Source organism: Nyctereutes procyonoides, unplaced genomic scaffold, assembly GCF_905146905.1.
Source record: "Nyctereutes procyonoides isolate TBG_1078 unplaced genomic scaffold, NYPRO_anot_genome, whole genome shotgun sequence".
Lineage (NCBI taxonomy): Eukaryota > Metazoa > Chordata > Mammalia > Carnivora > Canidae > Nyctereutes > Nyctereutes procyonoides.
In genome coordinates this window covers 23,904,340-23,928,492 of record NW_026575159.1, presented here as the reverse complement: position 1 = coordinate 23,928,492, position 24,153 = coordinate 23,904,340, and the positions used below count along the sequence as shown (strand labels likewise).

The window sequence follows — 24,153 nt, the reverse complement described above, 5'->3', positions numbered from 1 at the left end:
ATCTCGTCATGATGGCAGTTACCGTTCTGATTCTTCCACTATGTGAAGACGCATCCACATGGCAGCTTGGTTTTTTATAAAAGCTCTTCATTTTTAACTAAAGCAAAATATTAAACTTAATTTAGTAAGTGTAATAGTTCTTATAAATATCTACTTCTACAGAAGTGATCTGATTTTGTTTTCTTGCTTACACATGAATTGCAAAGTGAATTTTTACATTTCAAAAAAAAAACCTCACTTCGATACATTACATATATTGGCATAAGTAAGACAAATGAGTTCCATTTTCAGATAGGATGAAGAGAGATGTTAAGTGCTGGTAAAGTGTGGTATTATTCTAAAAGATAATGAGTTCAGGAGCATGAACGGTGTATGTGTGCACATGTGTGCATGTGTGTATTCAGACGAACTCCAATGATAAACTCTACATAAGCAGTCAAAGGCAACACAAATATAAGGAATGTTTATGTTAGCTAATAATGTCAAGGGAAAAAATGAAGCAAGTGTATACGCAAAAAGAGAATGATAACAGTTTTATTATTAAGTTTTAAATATCTACAAAAATATAGCCATACGATGAACTTCAACAAACCCTAAACTTTCAGTCTCCAAATTGGCTCTAATATAGTACACCCATTACCTGGCAGGATTTCCTGCGATCTCCTGGAAAGAACAAACCAAAGAAAAGCTCCACTTCTGGGGAATCATTAACAAGACCGGCTCAGTAATCTAGGATATACAGACATCTACTGTGATTTAAAAACAACAAGAAAAAACCCCCACAACAGTTTACAAACAGACTGAAAGGTGTGATAAACATTAATTCAAATGGTTTTCCTTTACATGCAATACATGCATTTTTTTAAAGCACAGAAATTTGTAGAGCAAAGTTTGTTTTGCTCTACAAAAGTTCTACATTTGCTCTACAAAGTTCTACATTTTGTAGAGCAAAGTTTGTTTTACATGAGTGCAAATGAATATAGATCTCCTTTACTTATACTATTAAATTATATATATATATTTTCCATACAAAAGCACACAGTGTTAATCTATAAAATGACATCCAAGTGGATGATGATTGTTTTTGCATGTCCCCCTGCTTAGATTTCTTTTTTTAATGCACAAAAAAATAACAGATTTCTTTAAAAATACAGAAGAAAAAAAGGGAAATAAAAATTAAAACTTGGCCGATCATATGATGAAACTTTTTACCTGATCAAGAGGCAAAGTTATACTGACAGCTGCAAGAAGGCCATTCAACATCTCCACTATTATTCTTGCTTACCTACATTTAACACTGCCAAGGAGGGCTGAGTACCATTTTATGGATTTAAATGACCAGGATCTTCTGCAAGATTTTTCAAGATACTGTACTTGTTTATTCAAAACATACGGGGTACGCTTGTTCTTTCTTTTCTCACTTCCTGACTTTTTTCTGTTGTAAAGGTACCCAATAATCATAAACACACTTATAACCTGCCATTCTCACTGTAATTTTTCAAACAAAAACAAAAGTTTTTGAACTACAAATTTTGATATGTATATTTGTTCTTTGTAAAAAGAAATTGAATCTGAAAAGGCAATATAATTATAAACAGGTTATTCTATAAAAATGTCCTACGAGAATTTTCTAAGAGTTGCAAAGAAAGTTGTTCATTTTTGCTGTGTGATGGAATTCACTAAAATGCACATAATTTTAAGAAAACACTAAGGGCCTGTGAGCACACGTGTAGAGAACACATGTAACCTTGATAGCTTAAATCAACAGAAGCTTACACTGAGGATCCTTAGCTTGCCTGCTAAAGCCATAGGCACTCTTTTCAAATGTAATAGAACAAATCCTAAACAGATGCATATGGGTTAACAGTTGAAATTTACAAATTAAAAAGTCCATTTGGAGAATTTTTTGACTATGATTTTAAACAATGCACAATATAAAAATGTAAATAATGTGCTTCTGATAGAAATCAAAACATACACACTCTTCACAGGTGAACTAGTAGCTGTTTTAAATGTCTTTTTTTTCCCTACACTAAATATAGATCTCATTTAATTAATGGAGCCACAGCAAAATACTACTATAATTTCAAAGTATAGTTTGTAAACTAATACATCTCATGATGTAAAAAAATATTGCACAGTTTGGTATGCCAAGAGTAAGCTCTAAGCTTCTCTCAAGTAGAATGCTTAAACCCTTGGCAGAAAACACAGTATTACAAGAACTAGACACTTTTAAGTATGGCGATTGTAGGGTTGGTCATATTCTAGGAGTATTACCATAAACAAGTTGAGGAATGCCTATCACATGTTGTTATATATTTACAACATCTAAAACATGGGGACAACAAGCCACAGAACACTTTTGCAGCCCCAAGATTAGCAATATATTTGTATGTATTTGCTTTTGCAGATAACTGAACACAAAAGCACTTCTATTTCTAAGCAGTTGTGTAGATGTTGAAGAAATACAGTAGACACTTCATACATCTTCAACCCTCTGAAGGCAAATTTTTAAAAATTACATGTTTGTGAAAAGTTTAAAATACACTGTTTAACTATGGAATAATGGGAGATCAATACATGTCGAACTTCAAAAGCCAACAGGAACTGCAACAGAAATTATCAGGGCAGAAATCCATCTTCAAAAGCACTCCACATCACATTCGGTTCCACCATTTCTAATGTGGTATGCGCCAAGCATGTGGTTAAAGAGAAGTCTCACCATTATTCTCCAGAAGTATGTTAACACGCATTAAGTAAACCCTGAAAACTCGGTGTGGCCTTAATTTTTAGGCTCCTATGCTGAGGTCTTCATGAGCCAGCCACTCAGTACACACACAGATCTGGAAACTTCATCTCATAGACTGGGACAGACTGGTACTGGGCATGCCCAGAAGTAATGGTCAGCGTTCCTGATGGACTGGGAGGAGGGCTGTAAGAGAACAAGTCACTGTCAACAGGTACACTGGGAGTCGTTCATTTCACAGAGAATTCTCTTACCTACCTGCACACAGCAGAGTGAGACACACCTTGCATCGTTATCGTTGCTGGTTAGCTACAAGGCTATGGAGGAAAGGACTGTAGTACTCAAGCTGTTCATAAGTCTAAACCAGACATTTTCTTTTGAATATGTGTGTGTACAATTTCTTATAGTAGGATTACACTACATCCATTCAGGTAAGCTTGCTCTGTTTCATTAGCAGAGATATCTTTCATGTGTACATATATTATCCCTTTTGCTGACAGCATAGTAGCATAGTATTTCATACTGTTCATTGATCTAGTCCACTGGATATATGCACACATCATTTTTATCCTTATTGTCTCTAGGTTTATAGTCTTACAAACAGAATTTCTTGAAGTATACTCACAATTTTGACTTTGATACATATTGCCAGATTACTAGCAATTTATACTTTCAACACCGGAGTGCACTTGTTCTCTTTTTTTCTTTAATCTTTGCCAATCTGGCAGGCAAAAGGGGAACCACTCATTTTTAATTTTGGGGTTACCACTAGTAGTATATATCACTAAGATATCTACAAAAGATTTAGTATCCACTCTGTTTCTTTTAAAGCAAATTGTCTATTTGAGTCCACTTCCTATATTTGTACTCCGATGTTTTTATCTTATCAGTATGGGAAACTAATTTTTTTTTGTATGATACAAATGCTTTTCCACAACTGTACTATTTGAATCTGAACCTTGTATTTTGAGTTTTGTCTTGCCGAAAAAAACTGTACCAAAAAATCCATACCATTTTCTTATGACTTTCAGCTTTGTAATATGCTAAGGAAAACTTTCCTTAGACTAAAATCACAAAAAATATTCCTATATAAATTCTAGTATTTCCACGGTTTCCTAAACAGAGTTAAAATTTTCTATTTTGGTAAAAATAGTGAAGAATCCTCCACCCTCCCTCCTTTGTCAACAGTCTTTAGTAGTTGTCCAAACAAGATTTACTGAACATAATACCTGCTCTTTTCCCTGAAAACCATGGACATTTATATTTCAAATTCTCCTTTAGTCTACCTAACTATACACAAGTCCATCCTACTGTAGATACCAAAGATCTATCATGCTTTCCTACCCAACAAGGCTCCCTGTTTTTCTTTCCATGACACTTTCTTGACTGTTTTCTATTGGATTTTCTACACACTGTCTTTAGCATCATTTGTTCAAGTCTAAAAAAAAAACAAACTGTGAAGATTTTGACTAAAACTAAAGATTCATCTGCAGAGAACTGGTGCCTTTAAAATACTTTCTATTCAAAGGTATGAGTTTTCATTTATGAAGTATTCTTATGCATATTTCAGAGACAGGATTATTTCATGTAAGTCATAAATAGTTCTTTGAGTTACTGTTTTATAGTTATGAATATATGGGAATACATTTTCATTACCATTTGTATAGTAATGAATTTAAATAATGTATGCACAAATATTAATTTCATATAATTATCTAACTGTAAACTGTTCTTAAGCTATTTAGTTGTTTCTACTTTCCTGACATATTATTTTATTTCTGTAACTAATAATTATTTTGCAATCCCCATTTCAGTATTTGTAATACCCCTCTTTTTTTTTACTGAGGGATAATTTTCAGAGTTAAATTTTAAGTATACTGTTCAACAAGAATCGACAAATGTATATACACTTGCATAATCACATCCCAATAAAGATCATAAACATGTTCGCTATTCAAAAAGTTCCTTTGTGTCCCTAGTTAATTTCTCACTACTCTCACATCCCCACATCCAACTGTGTTCTGATCTCTCCTGCTGACGATTAGAGTTGCTTATCCCTGAATTTCATAGTTATACATACAGCCTGTAAAGAACTGTCCATACAAGCTATACTCTTTTATGTCTTTTGTTCAATGTGTTTATTTTTTTAGCATTAAAAAGTGTTCCTGTTTATTGAATATTATTTCACTATATTAAGAATATCATTATTTGTCTATTGTCTATCTACTCTCCTGTTAATGGACATTTGGAAATTATAAAAAAAGCTGCTACAACATTCACGTCTGTATCTTTCTGTGAACATAAGTTTTTATTTCTCTGGGTAAATACTGAGAAATGGGATTATAGGATCAAGAGCATGTATGTGTTTAACTTTGTAAGAAATTGCTAAAGTTTCACAAAGTACACATTTTACATTCCCACGAGAAATGTAGAGTGTTCTTCTGTAGCGTTCCAATATACCATTAGGCTTATCCTCTGAAATTCTTTCCTTCACACACTGTGTCACTCTGTTCTTGCATTATGACCTTTTTCTTTTTTAGTTTCCTCTTCTCTCCTAAAACATGTGACTATCTTCCTTGAAGTTCTTTAATGTATGTGTGTGTATGTATTTTTCTGTCCTTGTCTACTAATTCCAGTAACTGGATCATCTGTGGGGCTGCCTATTCTTACTATATTTTCCTGCTTCTCTGCATTTCTTATTACTTTCTTTATTGCAGGTCCAAGGGAATGAAAGAACAATGGAGACTGAAGTATAAGACTCTTCTGTTTCTCAAGGGCACAAACCCTGCCCTCTGTCTGTTAGGGAGAGCAGGGAAATAGACAAGAAGAAATCCATCCAACAAGAACAAAAGACTTCTTCATATGATGTAAGTGATCCAGAACTACTCCTTCCAACTAGGTGACCTTGGATAAGTCACCTGACTTCTGTGTTCCTTACTTTCTACATTCGTCAAGTAAAATTAATCACTACCCTTTTTTAAGTTTTGTTATAAATATTAAATGAAATAATGCACTTAATATAAAGCCTAGAGCAATGTAAGTGTTCAATAAATACTAACAATTAGTAGTAAGTGCTCAATAAATGCTATTAGTATTTGCAATATCAATAAAAGAGGATTAGCCATAATTTTTATCCTAAAATACTAAATCCACAGAGCTATGAGATGTGATTAAATGTAATATGGTGGGGTTCTAGCAATATTCCTTTTAAGAACAGTTATGGATTTGAATTTTGATTTTTCCACTCAGTAGCCAGGTGACCTCCAGCCAGTTATTTCTCTAAATAAAGCCTCAGTGTTTTTACCTGGAAGCAGGGGGTGAGGGGGCTAGAGAAGCATCTACTTATCTTTTCAAGGCTGTGGTGAGAATTAGCAAAAATAACATATAAAACATGTTGCATAAGATCAATTACAAAATAGACCATTACTATTATAATTAACAGGCATCAAATAACTAAATGCTCACAGCCATCAATTTTATCTGATTCTAAGGTATATCACATATTGCATACTATAGTCTGATTTTCTGTTCCGAAAATTTTTAAATGAATAATTGTTAGTTTAGTGGGGGTGGCAGGAACAGAGGGGGAAACGCCTAGAATAAGAGGTGATACTGATGAAAACATGCCTTGTACAGGACAGCAGAAAAAAGGCTGAACTAAAAAAGCAAGTGGACTATAGCATGTACCTGTCTTTCCTATTTACAGAATACTGGGACTGAAGCAACACAGACTTAGCTAATCAAGTTAAAGATATAAAAGACACAGCTGATGTATTAAAAAACCTCCAAAAGCATAGCTTTGAACTACAGCTCATCCACTGTGCTCCCTCAGACAGGCCAGCGTCCACACGGAGGTCGGCAGAGGGACCTGTGTAAGCGTTTTCCCTATAGGGAACCTGCCATTGTCTCTCTCCCGTGCTTCTCTACTTAAGAACCACCAGATACAAGCAGGTAATGCCATGACCAAGTATGTCAGATACCTTATGTTTGGGACATAAAGTTACAATAGGACTGAAATAGGTATGACTGAGGAAAATTTAATGATTCAAGCGAGCCGTATGCATAGGGAAAATCAGTCCTGCCCTGGAGACAATGGTGAGGTTGAACCATATAAAACTGCAGTTTTTTGTAGGTCAAAATGGTTAAATATGACAAATTACCTGGTTAAACATATCATTAGAATGTGAGACTTCCAAGTTACCCAGATTTCCTTATGGCAGCAGGCTAAAGGAAGGAATGATCTAAAAAGGAAAGCTAGGACAGCTAGAAGACACTAGAAGCAATCCTATCAAGGTCTGTCCAGGGAACAGAATGACACCAAGACAGAAGCAACTCTGTGATCTTGTGTTTGCCCTTACTGAAAAGCACTATTACCTAAAAATATAATCAGCCACAAATCTATATAGGGGTTTAATAATTTCTATTTTGTTATTTTATTGCTTTTGTAGTAATAAAATCCTTACCGTATGGTGAGTTCCAATATTTGAGCAAGTCTATCATGAAGCAAATTTGCCTACAATGGAGAAAAAAAAATTAAGAATGGATTTATTTCCCTAATACCCATCTGTGCTAATACAAACACAGTTTACAGAGCAAAGCCATAAGTGAAACCATGAAGCTGATGGTACAAAGTGCTTTCATGTTTTGGTTTCTTCTGTCCCATATACTGGAATTTAATGTAAAGTTCCTCTTTCATCCATTTCCTAGTCTCACTGGTAGAAACAAACCAAGAGACACATAAAACAAAATACTCATAGTTAAGTCCCTGAAAACTACTGCCCAGAAAGTATCAGGGCAACAATAATCTTCACCATTCAGTTCGGGATCTGGCATTCCATCAGCTTGTACTACACACAGATATCACTGAGGCCTCCTAGCCAGGCTGTCAGGGTTTTCAGTCCCTACCTGATACATTCATTACCTTGTGTTCTGTGGATCTGCATAAAGTATGGAACCTACCACCTAATGACTAAGAAAATGTTCACAAAATAAAACTCCTCCCCCATCCCCTTTACCATGTGGCTTACTCACTTTGGATTCACATTGTGCTGCTATTTCTTCAAAAGGTGCTTTCTGGAATTTCTCTATCACAAGACGCCTCTTTTCCTTTTCCTGTTCTTCCATTCCACTGGTATCTATATAAATGTTTACAAAGACCCATTAAAGGGAATACAGATTTTCACAGAAACTTGCCAATGACCATAAAAGCAAATAATCTATAAATCAAAAATAAAGGTAATTTATAAGACTAGTTTTAAAAGGAAGAAAGCAAAAGACCAAACATCCTTGAAATGTCTATAACACTAGAGAGCAGATACACAACATACTTTTTTTTAATCTAAGATAAAGCTGTATCGTACAAGTTCCTTTCTCAAAGACTACCTCTCTCTTCCCCAAAAAAGCAGGAGCAGGACACCCTGCTACAAAACAAACAACGTCAAGGCCCTACCTGAAGGATAATTCTTTTATAAATATTCATGCCCTTGTACATGAGACACTAAATTAAAAGTCTGCTGATACTGAATGTCATAGTGGAAATAGAGTCATTTGGAACCTTATTGTTTTAGCCTTTTGCACTTGTTGACAGTTTAAAAAGACGTGTTTTATCTTAAAATGATGTGAGGCCTGACCAAAGTTTGTGAGACAGTAAGATAAATGCCTATCTTGATACTACTAATATAAGTGTGAACATCTGCTTCAGAATATGAACCTGGGTGGTTCAGTCAGTTAAGCATCTGTCTTTGGCTTAGGTCATGATCTCTTGGGTCCTGGGGTTGAGACCCGAACCCCGCGTCCAGCTCCCTGCTCAATGGGGAGCCTGCTCCTCCCTCTTCTTTTGCCCTTCCCCCTGCTTGTGCTCTAATAAACAAATAAAATCTTAAAAAAAAAAAAGAATATGGAAATAGGGTTAATTTATGGCTTATTTGGTAATGGTCTACTGTAACCCCTCCCGCCCCAGCAATTCTTTAGCTGTTTTTTTTCCTGGTTGAGAATTTCATAGGATGAATGAGCTTGTTTTCAATGTTCTTTAACTCAGGCTGCTTTTGAGGCAGATAATCTATAGGTCACAATTGGTTAGTTTTAAAAAGCGGAAATAGAAATAGCAGGTAGAAAGGAAATACAGGTCGATTTTTCCTCGAAACTGTGGCAGGTTAACAAAACTGAAGAATTTATACACTTCTGAATAACAAACAGAGAATTATTATCACCGTTCTGTTTTTCACTAGACCAGGGCAAGCAGCTCAAATGTGCCTGAGGCCAGGCAGGACACCTAAGTGTTTAAATTAGGTCATGTAAAAGCAGCAGAAAATAAGGGTATGTGGGTGAGATGAGGCAGAAGCACCCTGATCTGTGCACTCTTTCTGAAGATACTTTGAACTAAATTTGACCTGCAGGCACCAAATCTACTTGCCATGCATTAGGCCGTTCTCAAGGTTTTTGGTTTCAAGAGTCCTTTACATCCTTCAAAGTTGTAAGAAAGCCAAATTATCATATCCATTAATAGTTTTAGATTACAATATAAAACTGAGAAACCTTAAGAATACTTAATTCATTTAAAAACAATTATGAAACCATTATATGGTACCATAAATAACATTTAATGAAAACATGACCATACTTTCCAAAGTGAAATAAATTCCAGGAGGAGAGTGGTATTGTTTTATATTTTTGCAAATCTCTTCCATGTCTTGGCTTAACAGAAGGCAGCTGGATTCTAGCTGCAAATGGATCCAACCCACTGTCAGTGTTATTTTGGATGAAGTATATAAAGAGAATCTAGCATCAGAGAGACAGATACTGGGAAAAAGTATTCTAATAGCCTTTCACAGAACTATGGGTATTTTTTCTCGGACACTACAACAAAATTTGAGAAATGGTAGTTTTCTTAAAAGTTTGTTACAATATGAAATTTGAAATCTTCCTAATAGGGACACTTGGGTGGCTCAGCAGTTAAGCTGGGATCAAGGATCAAGTGCTACATCAGGTTCCCTGCACGGAACCTGCTTCTCCCTCGGCCTATATCTCTGCCTCCCTCTTTCTCTCTGTGTCTCTGTGTGTCTCTCATGAATAAATAAATGAAATCTTTAAAAAAAATTAAAATAAAAAAAATTAAACTTTCTATTTAAAAAAATCTTCCTAATAAACATTTTGTAACTGGTTATGGTTAAAATCTACTGGTCAATTTTACATTTTGAATAATCTTCATGCATGATTCTGTAACATCATGCAATGGTCATTTGGAATACTGATCCAAGCTTTGAGCAGTGGCAGTATCAGAGCCAATGAGGTTTATCCGAGGCGTGATTATTGCTGATTGGAATACTGATCCAGTGATTTATGCAGGTTGTCTAAATGTAGACATGACTCATTACACAGTATTTTTTTAAAATATTTTTTTTTAAATTTTTTTTATTTATGATAGTTACGCACAGAGAGAGAGAGAGAGAGAGAGAGAGAGAGGCAGAGACACAGGCAGAGAGAGAAGCAGGCTCCATGCACCGGGAGCCCGATGTGGGATTCGATCCCGGGTCTCCAGGATCGCGCCCTGGGCCAAAGGCAGGCGCCAAACCACTGCACCACCCAGGGATCCCCATTACAGTATTTTTAAAATCATATTTGTTAGTTACCACCACTGATCTCATTAGAAGCATCTTTAAATACCAGGGTGCTGCCAAACTCAGTGTTGACCAAAGTTTTAAAATTTTAATTTTGTTCAAAGTGCTAATTTTATCATTAGAAGCAAAAACAGTGAGGATGGTTTGTTTTTTCTCTTAAAGTCACAGCTTCATTTCATTTATTTTCCAGAAAATGCCTACCAAATACCATAGGTTTTCTGTTAGTCTTTTCTTTTTCCTTTCTTTTGAACTAAAAACGGCGTTCCTTAAAAAATCAACTAGTTCAGGGGCACCTGGGTGGCTCAGTGGGTTAACCATCTGACTCTTCAACTCAGGTCATGAGATTAAGCCCTGTGTTGGGTTCCCTGCTTAGCAGGGAGTCTACCTGAGGTTCTCTCCCTCTCTGTCTGCCCCCCATCCCCCAGCTTCTGTACACCTTTCTCTCTCTCTCAAATAAATAAATCTTTAAAAAAAGTCAACTAGTTCAGCTTACAAATCAAGGCAAAGAAATGCTTTATGTGTATTTCCCAGAGATGTCCCCATGGGTTGAGATTTAACAAAATAACTTATATTAAGAACATATACAAATGAAATAAAATATCATTTAAAAATAAATATGTGTGTGTGGTGCTGAAGAATATGACATGATGACTCTTGGTCTAGTGTGATGCCACTGCCTCCTTCATTCATGTTAATTGATGCAGTATAAGGCTAATAGTGTCTTAATGTTATGATGAAAATATTTTTTTGCTTGAAGGATCCCTTGAAAGAGCCACTATAGGCTATCTAGAGGTCCAAGACATACTGTGAGAACCACTGTCCTAGACTGTAGATTTCTTGACATGTTCTATCTTGTTGCTGTTATTTTTAAGTAGGCTCCATGCCCAACATGGGGCTTGAACTCACAACCCTAAGATTAAGAGTCATGTGCTCCTGAGGAGGGCTCTTGATGGATGACCACTGGGTGTTCTATGTTGGCAACTTGAATTTAAATTAAAACAAAGGGGGAAAGAAAAAGAGTCATGTGCTCTACCAACTGAGCCAACTACACACCCCACGACATGTCCTATTCATCTTCAAATGTCTCAAAATATCCTGTACCTTATATAAGGGTACTCAAAATTGCTTACTGAATTCAATTAATTTTATTTTGATAAATTTGATGTTGTATTACAAATTTTTTTTTAAATCCTCTGATGGATTAAGCTGAAAAGGATCAGATTTTCTTTTATGCATGATGTGTGCTAGAGCACTCTACTTTCTTTGATACTGATTTTCTTATTCTAACATCTCTGAAAAAAAATGAGAGTCTATTTCCACTCTATATAGCTTTACCAATTAGAAATGAATTGAGGACAAGATATCACTAGCCTAGTAGTAATTTATATTAGTACTTAATTGAAAGAACCATTTAAAAAATTTTAAAAACAGGCAAGCCATGTAAAATTTATTTCCATAAGGGCCAAAGGGGGGGAAAAATCATTCTTTATGCAAAGTGAAGAGATTAGTCAATTAGATGTGGGTATGAAATCTGGCATCAGCATTTACTAGCTACATGATCTCAGAAGAGTTTGTTCATTTCTCTGCTCCAATGTTCTCACTGATAAAACAGCAAGATGTAACATGGTCCTCTATTATGCCTATCTGCTAACAATCTCAGCCAGCTCCTTTCTCCTACCCCATTAGAAACACGCTTATAATTACATTACTGTGTGCCTGTTAAAAGTTACTCTACTTAATTCACTTAGAATTATTCTGAATTTTCATCCTCCCATCTCCTACAAAAGGAAATATGCTGTTTCTCCTAAGTTCGTGCAGCCTGCATGTTGGCCACCAAATAAGTGTGGCAATAAAATACACTGACATGCTTTCAAGATTCTAGGAAAGTCACTCTACAGAAAGAAAAAGATACCTATGATAAGACAGGGCAAGCATAAAAGTCTAAAAAACGTAGCTGAGTAAATCAATTACAGATCAATGCAGCAACACCATGCAGCTTCTGTTTATTTGACACTACATCAAGTACTAAGCGAGAAGCTAGCAAATCATTAGGAGAGTTAACAAAAATCTCACCAATTGCTTTCTTCAATGCTTCAAAGGTGATTTCTTCCGTATTACTAACCTAGAGAAAAGTGATTTTAAGTAAACAAAGAGTTAAGAAAGGTCAGTATAAGTAACAGCTTCACCTGGTTACAAGTCATCTAAGAACTTTTACAATTGTTTCTCTTCTTTGTGCTGGCTGGATTTGTGACTATATTCCATAATATCAAAAAATCTCCATTTCTCCCTTGGTTTTAACAGTGGCCTGACTGCAGTGATTAATGCCAGGCTGGCAGTTTCCTGGAGGCAACCCAACCACCACTGTATTACAGACGTCCATCCCCTGTCATGGGTGTGCAACAAGATCTGAGTCCCCCTGACTGTACCAGGCTTCCCTAAGTGAACAGTGCTTTGGAGATATTCAAGGCAGGGAAAATATGTAAACTAAGTACTCTATACCCTCTATTAATTTTGGTGCCATATACAGCTTACAAATTAAAAATAAACTGAAAACTCAAAATGGTTTAAAAGCAAGAATCATCACTACTTAAAATAAAAAAAAAAGGGGGGGGGAATCCCTGGGTGGCTCAGCGGTTTAGCGCCTGCCTTCGGTCCAGGGCATGATCCTGGAGTCTGGGGATGGGAGTCCCACATCAGGCTTCTGCATGGAGCCTGCTTCTCCCTCTGCCTGTGTCTCTGCCTCGCTCTCTCTCTGTGTGTCTCTCATGAATAAATAAATAAAATCTTTAAAAAAAATAAAAATAAAAAAAATAAAAAAAAAGAATCATCACTACTTTGATAAGCATTCAATGAGTATAGACAATCAACATCTTAATCATATTCTGGATCTTTGAAGGTCAACCACCAAGACCTATTTTCCAGAAACACCCTTTAATAAGAGGTTCTCCCCTTTCTTGCTTTGAGATATATAAAAGGCATGGAATCAACTGCTTTATGATAAAAAGTAATACTTTTTATGGCACCAGCACATTTTCAGGGGGAATAATAAACTCAAGTTACTATAGTGTCTCTGAATAAAGTTAAAAAATGATACCTGAGTACTTGCCTAATTTTAGCTCATGAGCTTCTTTTGCTAAGTCTAAGGCAGCAAGACTAACGAAAGCAAGACTTCATGCTTTTGCACCTTAGCTTCTCTGTAATGCAAAGGCTTTAGCTGGAAATCAAAGCAGCAAGAGTTCCACTACCTCAGTTTTTCTACTGAGGATGCATATTTCTAGTTGAAGTCAGATTAAACTCGGGATTCTTCAGTTGCTTTGTTCTAGATATTTGGAGCAGATATACAGGATTAGGCTCTGGCTCATTAATTATTTGTACCTAGAAGCAATCTAGTACCTCAATGACAAAACCCACTGTCGTTCGTATATGTGGTTAAGGAGTTTAGAGACTCCTGCAAAACAATTCTATTACAGGGAAAAGGACACAGAAGAACCATGAGGCCAGCCTTCTTGTCACATGTTAAGTGTTAATTTATGACCCATTCCAATCTCAGGGAAGTGGAAAGTTAAAGTACTTTACTCCAAGAACCCTTCTCTACTGGTTCTTCTTTTCCCTAATTCGGATGATCACAATGCAGTCACTCCGTCCATCGCTTTCTTGTTTTTAACCTTCTTTCTCAGACTCCCTTTTTGAAACTTCTTGGCCATGCCCATCCCACTCTCAAACAAGCTACTGCTCTCCTGCTCCCTGCCTTATCCCCAGCCTGGCTACTGTGGGTCCTCCTTATCCAACCGTAGATTATTAAAAGGATCTATAAGCTGGCTTCTCTAGCTCCAGTCTCCTCTTCTTGATTTCACCTGGCCATGCTTCTGAGACTCCTTTCATAAAATCACAGTGCCGCTAACAACACTGCCCAAATCTCGATGTTTCCCTAACTTGCTACCAAATCACACACAAGCCCTCAGGTGGGTGACAAAACTTTCTATAATTTGGCTTCCATCTCGTTTCCCCCTTTCCTTTTATGAATCCCATTTAAAAAGGAAAAAGGACCAACTGTTTAATGATTCATATTTTTCATACAGTGTAAATACAAGCCACCTTCTTTACTTGGTGCCCAAACAAACTACAGTCTGTTTGCCTCTCCAGAACACCAGTTGTATGTTCGGGAGAAATGGTGCAAAGATATCAGCCTCTAGGAGCTTCAACATTCCTTCGACTCTTGAGAACTTTTGCCTTACTCAACATGTGCAACTCTAACCTAGGCTGTACAACCCCCCTGAGCCTACATAAAATCTGCTGATTGTATTTTTCCAATCAGACAAGTTGTTATGTTACTTCCACTGTATCTTACTAATTTTACAACACCTAGCACAGCAGTTTCTAATATTATGCTAGACTTGTTTCGTTAGCACACGTGCAAGTTTCTTGTATTTGGGAAAAGGCAGGGAGTACATATGTATAAAACAAAGATCTGCTATTTGTCCTAGAATAAATGACAATTCTTTTTAGCCAACTGGGACTTACTTTTGTACAAAGAAAAATTCCATATGCACTCAAAATGTAATTTGTATATCCTCCACCCATTCCCCCAAATAATCAAGCATTGACTATTACCTATTAGAAGAATCAAGTGGGGATTTCAGGTTTTACTCATATCCATTATGTGTATCAATCATGCCCATAATGCTGAGAGCACCAGAGATCAAAGAATCACGTCAATGGTGCTTTATGCTATTAGTAAAGCTGATAATCTTATCTGTGGAAGCAGAGGCATTTCTATCCATTTTAGCCATTTATCTTCTTGAATGTCTTAATTTAGGTATCTACCTATCCATCTCTTTCTGTATATATATGTCAACTTTTAGAAAATTCATGGAGTGATCATGGTGGGCTAAGGTTTGAATTGCAAATATCAGTTCTGACATACCTCAAGTGGACCAAGTATTTCAACAGACTACAGTAACAATTTGAGGTATATCTAGGGAAAATATTAGTTTGCTATGATCTCATCTAAGCAATCTGACTTTTTTTTTTTAAAAAAATTAAGCTCTAAAAGCAGTGGATACTTGAGGACTAACTGGGATTATGTATATAAAATTTCAAATAATTTTAATCAAATACAAGAGGAATGTTTTCTTCAATGAACAATTTTCTCTTTGATTGTTAGCAAATATATTTATTCACAGTTTGATATTTTGTTATACCATTAACTGGTGAACACTTAACTGATGTGAATTTCTCCTGCCCATGCTATTAATTAGTTGTAGCCTAGAAAGTAATGTTATATTGTCTTCTGTTTTTTGAACTATCATTACTAATATGGAATATCAGATTCCATAATGGTAATTGAGTTTGAAACTTCAATGTGCTCAAGTGAATCTTATAATAAACTGTACTTAATTTTTCAAAAGCTTGGTAGGCAGCATATCTGACGTAGAACTTATAGCAAAGAGAAAACAGGGTCTTTAACAAGTTAAAAAATACATTAATGGACTTTTAATTGCAAAATGTCTGAGAATCTTTCTATAGTAAGTCTGTATACAAATGTTTTCTTCACTTCATTTTTCTCAAATTAGACTGACTTCTTTGCAATAACTTGAAGTGCTATATATATATATTTTAAATAACAATGGTTGCCAAAAGAAGAATGGAGTACTACTCAATAATATTTACTGCACTCCTGATAAAGTGTGTAAGCTAAGGCTTCAGATTAATCCCCCCCCCCAAAAGTAAGAGCAAATTCATTATCATTAAAATACAGAGGTAGCACAATACCCTCCTGACTAGTAAAAAGTATATACATTAAAATGGCTTTCAACAAGTGTATTTAGGGAAGATGATTTTTCTTGAGCTTTAAACTGGCAAGAAACTATACCCACCATACCTCAAAATGAACACTAACTGCCTCTTAAATGATCTTGACAATATGCTGATAATTTCTTAGTGAAACTGACTGGTTCTATTTAGTAGGGAGTGGAACAGCAAAAAAGATGTAAACTAGATGGCTGGAGCCTGGCCACCAAAAATCTATAATTCTTGAAGATTAATTGACAGGGATTCAGTGTGGGGGGGGGCGGAGGTGGGCTGTGACAGCATGAATTCAGGCAAATTCCTTTCCCTTTTCTTAAATGGATAATCTGTTAACTATTTATACTGTACCATGAGAAGTCATGAAATACCTAGGTAGGCAAACAGCAGATAAATCCCCAAAGAAGAGGCTGACTTGACATGCTGGCATTTCAGCATTTTTACTTGACTATCAAAAAATTCTCTGGTTGATCCATGTGGAGTTAAGTCCTAGACAATGCTGGCTGGTTTTTCTTTCTAAAACTCGGGAGGGTACAGTTTTATGCTCTACTTAAACAGGAGGAGAGCATCAAATCTCTGACATTTCAAGTAAGTCACAGTTCTTAAAGGGTATGTAGGGCACTGATACAGTATAGCCTACATTAAATTCATTATAGTTACTATCAGATGATAAAAAAAATATGCCCTCCCAGATGAGGCTTTGAAGCCTTCTATAAAGTATTTGCCTTCACATGAGATTGTACAATTTCCTTTATTCTCATAATTTGTTTCATAAATCTTTAAAAATAGGATTTGGAGAGCCTCCTAATTTATTAACAGGCCTTATATAACATTTCTTACTGATTAAAAAAAACTTAGTTGTTTCACACAGTTCCTTTTATTACACTAAATTACAATGTAAAAACTAACAACCTCATAATACACGATATTAAGTTTATGTATCTTTACTGAGAGCCAACATGAGTTCAGTAAAATATGTAAGAAATAAGCTAAAAGCTAAATCAGATTAATATCTACTAATAGCACTGTTGATTTGGGGGATATTTTAGAGTTATATTTGTTCCTGTTTGAAACTATAGAGGGGCAAAAAGTTCTTTTAAAGTAATATCTATCTCAAGAAAGTGCCTTGCCATACACTTTCAGCAACTTACCACATCATCAGAAGGAATGCTGTTGGGTAAAATATCCACCTGAATGGATACAGTGTCCACAATACTTTTTCTTCTAGAAAGTCGATCTTCATCTAAAATCAAAATGTTACAAATAAACAAATAAATAAATAAAATAATAAAATCAAAAAGTTTTTTCCCCCATTACTGGATAGTTAGATATGGGACATCATCTATGAACTTCACCTATTTCAGATTTCAGAAAATTTCAGAAAATTAAAAGTTTGTCCTCTTTTGCTCTAAATACATAAAGCACTGTGTTCTCAGACTTTTATATTTCATCAAGCAAATTAAAAATGTAAAATTGATGGGGTGAACTAGGTTATTAGTTTTACTTTCCAAAAAGGAGCATTCAGAACAGCAAAATTCCCTTCCCCCAATAGTTTAATAGGAAAAAAAAAAAAGGGCCAACACTGAAAGGAGGAATTACATAATCTAAATGGAATATATTTCATTTTTACTAAACACGCACAAATACTGCCCTCATTATCTCTCATTTCTCCCCCAAACAGTGAAAGGTGTGCACTAAGTGAAGGTGGGTCTAGTCCAGGAACCCATATGTGCAAGTGTTTACCATGCACCAGACTGGACTGAAAGGATCTGATGCTTTAGTCAATAGCTCTTGCCCCAACCCCCCTTTTCCAGCCACTTAATTCTATGGCTCCTGACCTTTCACTGAAGTCAACTAAATTTCTGGGAAAACTTGCTCTTCATTTGCTTTAGCTAATCTACTTTCTCTCCACTTCTGCAAACTTGCTCACTTGTCTGGTCTGCACCAACTGCTCTAATCCGTCACTACCTACCTCTCTTAACCCCAGCAGTTATAATCCTGCCTTCAACCACTCTTCTGAAACAGTGTGTCTTCCTAACCAGTAAGTTCACCAGGTATTCCTTGGTTCATTTTGCGCTTAAGCATTTCATGGGCAATTGAATTTATTACAATCTCCATCCATACATTTTTTTTTCTACTCCAATTTTCACCTTTGGCGTTCAACAAACCTATTAGGTGATTAGACACCATGTTAGGCGTTAGGGACAGACTGCTGAATATAGTTCAGTCTATATATAGACTATATAGCATATAGTCTAACAGAGAAGACCCAAAATAAGCCAATAGCTACACAAATAATGAAGTACAATGGGGAAGCACTGGGCGCTAGAAGAACATCTAATAGTCATGGTTTCATTGGAAAACAGGAAGCCACTTTGTGTATTCCAATATAAAGAATTAGAGGTTTATTCAACCATAGCCAGAACTAGGTAAGTACACTTTCTCTTCTGAGCTCCAGGTCAATATTTCCAACTTTCTATTAGTAATTTTATTCGACACGTTCTAAACCCAATTTTAACACCTCTAATAAATCATGTTTATCTCACACTGTCCTATTTATTTTCAAGAGTGCCACCATTAAAATTCTGCATCTATCTCATGTCACTGCTCTCTCCCATTTACATTTCTTATAGTGATGTCTTCAAAGTAAATCATTTTTAGTCTTAATTATAATTTTAAAATACAGCCCACTGAGTAATGCAGTTTCCCAAGCTCTTGAAATTAGGTTTAGTACATGTCAAAGAAAAATGGAAGAGGCTGCTCACACCGTGGGCTCAGACTGCCCCAGGCCCCACCCAGCTCCTAGAGGGCTAAGGCAATCAATATCCAGACATACATAGAATGTTCCCAACAATAGCTGGGAAGCTTAGGTCCAGAGTCTGACAGTCACTTCATAATCTGGCAACACCCCACCATTCTAATCCTATTTTATACATACTGTGATGTTATTCTACAGAAAGAGTTAAGAATGAAGAACTACAAGAAGGCCAGCACAGATGAAGAAACAGGTTTCTCACTTGCTAACCACTCTTCAACTCCACGGGAGCCTTCCATCGTAGTAATTAATGCTGGTGATCAAATATGGTAGTTCACCCTCTTCTAAGCAGAGAGTAGGACTGCAATTCCAGCTTCCCTGTGGTTTAGAGGGGCTATGTAACTAGTTCTGGCCAATAAAATACAAGCAGTATTGCAGAGAGCAGCTGCCCCATCAGGTTGGATTCTAGATATGGAGGCTATGAAGTTATGCAGTTAGTTTGAGCAAAAAATCTTTACTGCTTTATACCACTAAGAACCTATCATTGTTTGTTATCACGACTTAACTTAGTCCAGGGTTTAACCTTGGCACTACTGACATTTTGTGCCAGATAATTCTTGTGGTGAGGAGTTGCCTGTGTAATGCAGGATGTTGAGCTTCTACCCACTAGAAGCCAGTAGGGCTACTCCTACCTCTCCTGGCCCCACAGTGATGATAACTAAAAATGTCTCTAGGATTCACAAATGTTCCCTGGCATGGGCAAAATCACCCTCAGATAAGAATCACTGACCTAATCCATCCTGACACTGATAACAGCCTCACTGCTTTTTTTTTTTTTTTTTGAGTGAAATGTTTACACTTATATTGAAATATGCACTAAAACGGAATGAGTTCTACTAGTCAATGAACCTTCGCCAAAGCAGAATCACAAACTTCTGTTGGGGAGGTCCAGTCAGCTCGCAGCAGTGATCCCCAAGCAGGAACACAAGGAGAAGCCTGGGAGATCCTACTCTAAGAAGCCTCCTTTCAAGAGACACCGACTCACTTCTCCCACATGCTCCTCACACAGATTTAGGAGCATGGACATGCTCCTCATTTTCATATATTTTTAGTTTCTTTTTCACTGCAATAAATATAAAATTGGCAATGCTCATATACCACAGCACAGACAATATCACCTCATTCCATCAAGGTACCTACTTCTCGATGAATTAAAAAGTCATCTTGATGTCTCTGGTCAGATCTTACCAACAGTAACTTCAACTGCTTCCTGATTTATCCAGTGTTCAAGTAAAAGGTGCTTTTTTCCCATCTCTGAGCACGCTTTGGCCTCTCTGCCTCCCATGTTTTTCTACAAACGGAAACCCCTACTGGAGATCCTTCATTACCTGCCTTCCTGACATCCTCCCACTATACATATTCTCATATCTTTCAAGGCCTAGATGAGCATTACATCACTTCCTTAAAATCTCAAATGTTACTCCAGTTATTTCTACTTATCCCTCTTTCTTTTGGCTATACAAATCTATTATGAGTTGATTGATTCTTCTTCTACCACCCTTCCATCATTACTGCCAGGGCTTGTACTAGGACATGTAAATGAATGCTTCATTGGGCAAATACAGTAGAAATCCAGTGGCAGACTCTCTGCCACTCTCTGAATCCTCACCATGCAGGATTCACTCGGGTTCTACTGGAAGAGGGCTGGAGGTACGGATGAATGAAGACATAGTCAACTGTGACACAGTATCCAGATGGTTTTGCTATGGTTTTCTGACTGAAAATACTCTATCTCTTGCTTGTGGCTAGTACCAGGACCTGGACACTGTATTCTTTGTTTTAATCTCATGATCATTTACTTTGATATAAATTACCAAACATAATGGCATCAATGGAAACTGCTACAAAGTAGTATGTGGTCATTACTGCTGACTTGCTTTTACCCTCTCAGCTGGTCAACTATGGAGGTCTCACCAGAATTCAAAATAAGGAATAACAGCTTGCTTCTTGCAAAGAACCCCATAAAAGGATTTCTAGGTTAACATACAAAGGCTGATGGGTAGCACAGAAAAGTCAGCTTTAAGTCTAGGATAAAAATAAAAGGGGACGAGAGGCAGGAGGGCAGGGAAAGGATCACTGCGTGGCAAAAATCAATGTGAACATAGTTCAGAGGGTGCATATGTAAGATTAACATTTTTTAAAGGGAAGAAAATAAAATGTAATGGGAAACTCTAACATTATAATCTCAGAACTTTTTTCTTTTGACCTATACAATCATCTGCTTACAGGTGACTGCAGAAAAGCCCAGGTACCACTGTAATCAAATATCATGTACATTTACACGAAAGTAAGGTTTCTAAAATGGAGCTTACAAAGATAATGCCCCTAGTCCCCACGGGCTGCCTTGTCTGTTCTTGACCTGTTTTTCCAAGCCTACTGAAATGCAGCCTCACCATAGCCTCCGTGGACTACACCAGCCTGCTGGCTCTTGAGAGTTGCCCTGTCACCATCTCAGTGTCTGATATTTACACCCTCTGGGGAGACTCCTGTTTCCTGTCAAGACTGGCTGGGGTAAATCCCAGACACTGCTTGCTGTGACTTCACCCCTTTCCCATCCCTCCTCCTGCTCCACTTCCTGTATCTGCTATTCACACTGGTGACCATCTCCTCTTCTCGTTGTTTTAAACTAGAACTTGTAGTTTTGAAGCAATTCTTAGAAAGAGCTATGCCTAACTTCCTTCAGTGATATTCTGCTGCCACTTGGTGTATCTACACTTGATGTACGTAAGTGCACTGCTAAGGAACAGAGGAAACTGTGTGAATACAAGTATGGCGCAGAACTACATTAAATTGTTCTCAACAGAATTTTCCATGGCTACATAAAAAAATGAGATACAGGAACTGACCTCACTGTATTTAATAAATCAGAAATGCAATTAGGGCTGCTAAACCACTCAGATTCAATTAAAAATCTAACTAGGGTAAAATGAAATTTCACAAGTAATTTATCTACACAAAATTCAAAATGCCATGATTTAATGCTAACACTACTCAGATATAATATTTTGGTTCTGTAGAAAAACTAAAAATTCTATCTAGAGCTCATGAATATTTACAGAAAAAAAAACCCCCAAATTATTGTCATCATGGAATAAAAAGTCAATGTAATATAAAAGACAATTGCTTTTTCTTAAAACAAAGTTTAAAACAAAATCTTTACCAGGAGAGATGAATATATACATGAAAATACTTTTATGGGAAGATACTGGTTAGTAAATAATGGAGGTTTTGGTAAAGTAGACATATTCTTGTATTAATTTGTCCTATTTTAACCTATAGATTAAATTCAGAATTCAGAATGCCAACTGAAAGATGAATTACTCTTCTTAATATGCAATATTTTTTCAAAAGTACTTTATAAAAATACAAATAAAAAATATAAAGGTATTTTCATGTATCTATCCAATTTAAGCCAAAAGGCTTAGCCACAGTCCCTGCTTCACAGATCAGAGTAGTCGACAAGCCACATAGCTAAGGTAGAGCCATGCCAGTCTATTCTCTCTTCTCTCCACTCTGAGAAATCATCCTTTCTGCATGCTTCTGTAAATATCCCCTATACTGCTAATTTCATAATTCTCATTGTAACCTCCCAACTCCCGCACAAAACCCATCCCTGGCTCTTAACTGCCTACACGGCCCCCTATTTGGTTGCTCACTAGTCAAAGACACTCAACAAGAGACAGATCCCCTAAACTAGCCACTTTTTCCTATTCATTTGTGTTAATAAAATTCCATCCTTCTTCTATCATCCAAGATCTAAAACATTTGACAGTTACATCTGAAATGTGTATCTTTTTCTTCTCTTAAACCGAGTCATAGCACCCAACTCTCCAAATAATAAAGCAAATGAAGCAGAAAATACTCTCTGCCTTCACCCGTAGTGGTAAGCCATCATTCCAAAGAGCCACAACAGAAACCCAGACAAATCTTTGATTTTCTCATGATCCCCTCAGACCAATCAACTGCTTATAAATTCTTTCTTGTGTTTCTAGAATCCACCCACTTCTCTGTATTCTCACTTGGTGCAGGCCAGGGTCATCTCTCCTGGAGATTATTGAAGAGCATTCTAAATGGGTGACCTGTCTGCACTCTGCTAAACTACCACCAGAGTAATACTTGTACAATGCCTAACCCTGTTTAAAATCACTCCATGACTCCCCACTGCTTGCACAATAGTGCAAACTATTTAACCTGCTTTTATAATTCCCAACCCTACTTTTCCAGTTCAGTACAAGTAGACTAATTTCCTACTAATTCCCTGAAGAATCATGTTCTTGCCTACGTCCATTCTTTCACACATGATGTCACTTCTGCAGGAAACACTTGCCTAATGCCTGCTTCAGGCTCAGCCTCGGAATTGTTCCCTTCGAAACACATCTCTGGCTCACCAAACCTAGACCAAATGCCGTCATAGCTGCCTCCTGGGAACTTCTCTGATTATAGCTCTGAAGGTATGCTTTAACTGTCCAGTTATTTATCCTGTTCGAGATAAACTGTATAATGGGTTTGCTTCTTTCCTAATATCTGGAAAAAACTGGTAAAATGTCATCTTGGAGGAACTGAGAAAACAGTCACTCAAATAATCTTCTGTGTTCTGTGGTCTCAATGAGGAACCCAGTTGAGAAAGACTATCAGTTCTGTGAAAGTAGAGACTTCTACCTATCCTGTTCATTCTTATTTCTGTCTGTATAGAAGCTGGAACTGTAAATACTCATAAATACTTCATTATACAAGTTTACTATAGCCACTGGCACCTCTGACTGACCTAGTTGAGGGTTGTTACTGTACCCCTTCATGGAGGAGTATTTAGCACATGCCTAGACATACCCTACTCACTCAAGTTCTGGGTTGATTTGGGATAAAAGAAAAATGCTATAGCCACCTAACATTTATGGACCACTTATTATATGTCAATCACCAACAGTTCAATAAACTTTACATAGACCATTCTTCTTTCTTTAGAACCAGTTACCACTATATTCAACCATGTGTCTGCCTTCTCCACCAGATTTTAATCCTTAACATCTTTCCACCCTGAAAAACCACAACAATGTTTGGCATATAGTATAGGCACTCAGTCAAGGTTTGTGGAATACACGAAAAAAAAATTATCAGTAGGAATGACTGAACAATCTTTATGTACATAAAAGAGCAGTGTTACCTATTCAAAT

The 24,153-nt window shown here is 36.6% G+C and overlaps 1 protein-coding gene and 1 pseudogene across 2 annotated transcripts in view; one reads left to right on the top strand and one right to left on the bottom strand.

Moving 5' to 3' along the window:
* Positions 1-518: 518 nt before the first annotated feature.
* EFR3A (EFR3 homolog A) overlaps positions 519-24,153 on the bottom strand; it is a 106,288-nt gene continuing 82,653 nt past the window's right edge. For both annotated transcript variants that reach the window (XM_055314063.1, XM_055314064.1), the window contains 5 exons: positions 17,319-17,410; positions 12,436-12,484; positions 7,778-7,881; positions 7,210-7,259; positions 519-2,932 (listed from right to left, as the gene is read on the bottom strand). In XM_055314063.1, the coding sequence (XP_055170038.1) occupies positions 2,827-2,932; positions 7,210-7,259; positions 7,778-7,881; positions 12,436-12,484; positions 17,319-17,410 (401 nt within the window). In that variant the 3' untranslated portion in view covers positions 519-2,826. The remainder of the gene's footprint in view (positions 2,933-7,209; positions 7,260-7,777; positions 7,882-12,435; positions 12,485-17,318; positions 17,411-24,153) is intronic.
* Positions 10,001-10,151, top strand: LOC129502676 (U4 spliceosomal RNA; annotated as a pseudogene).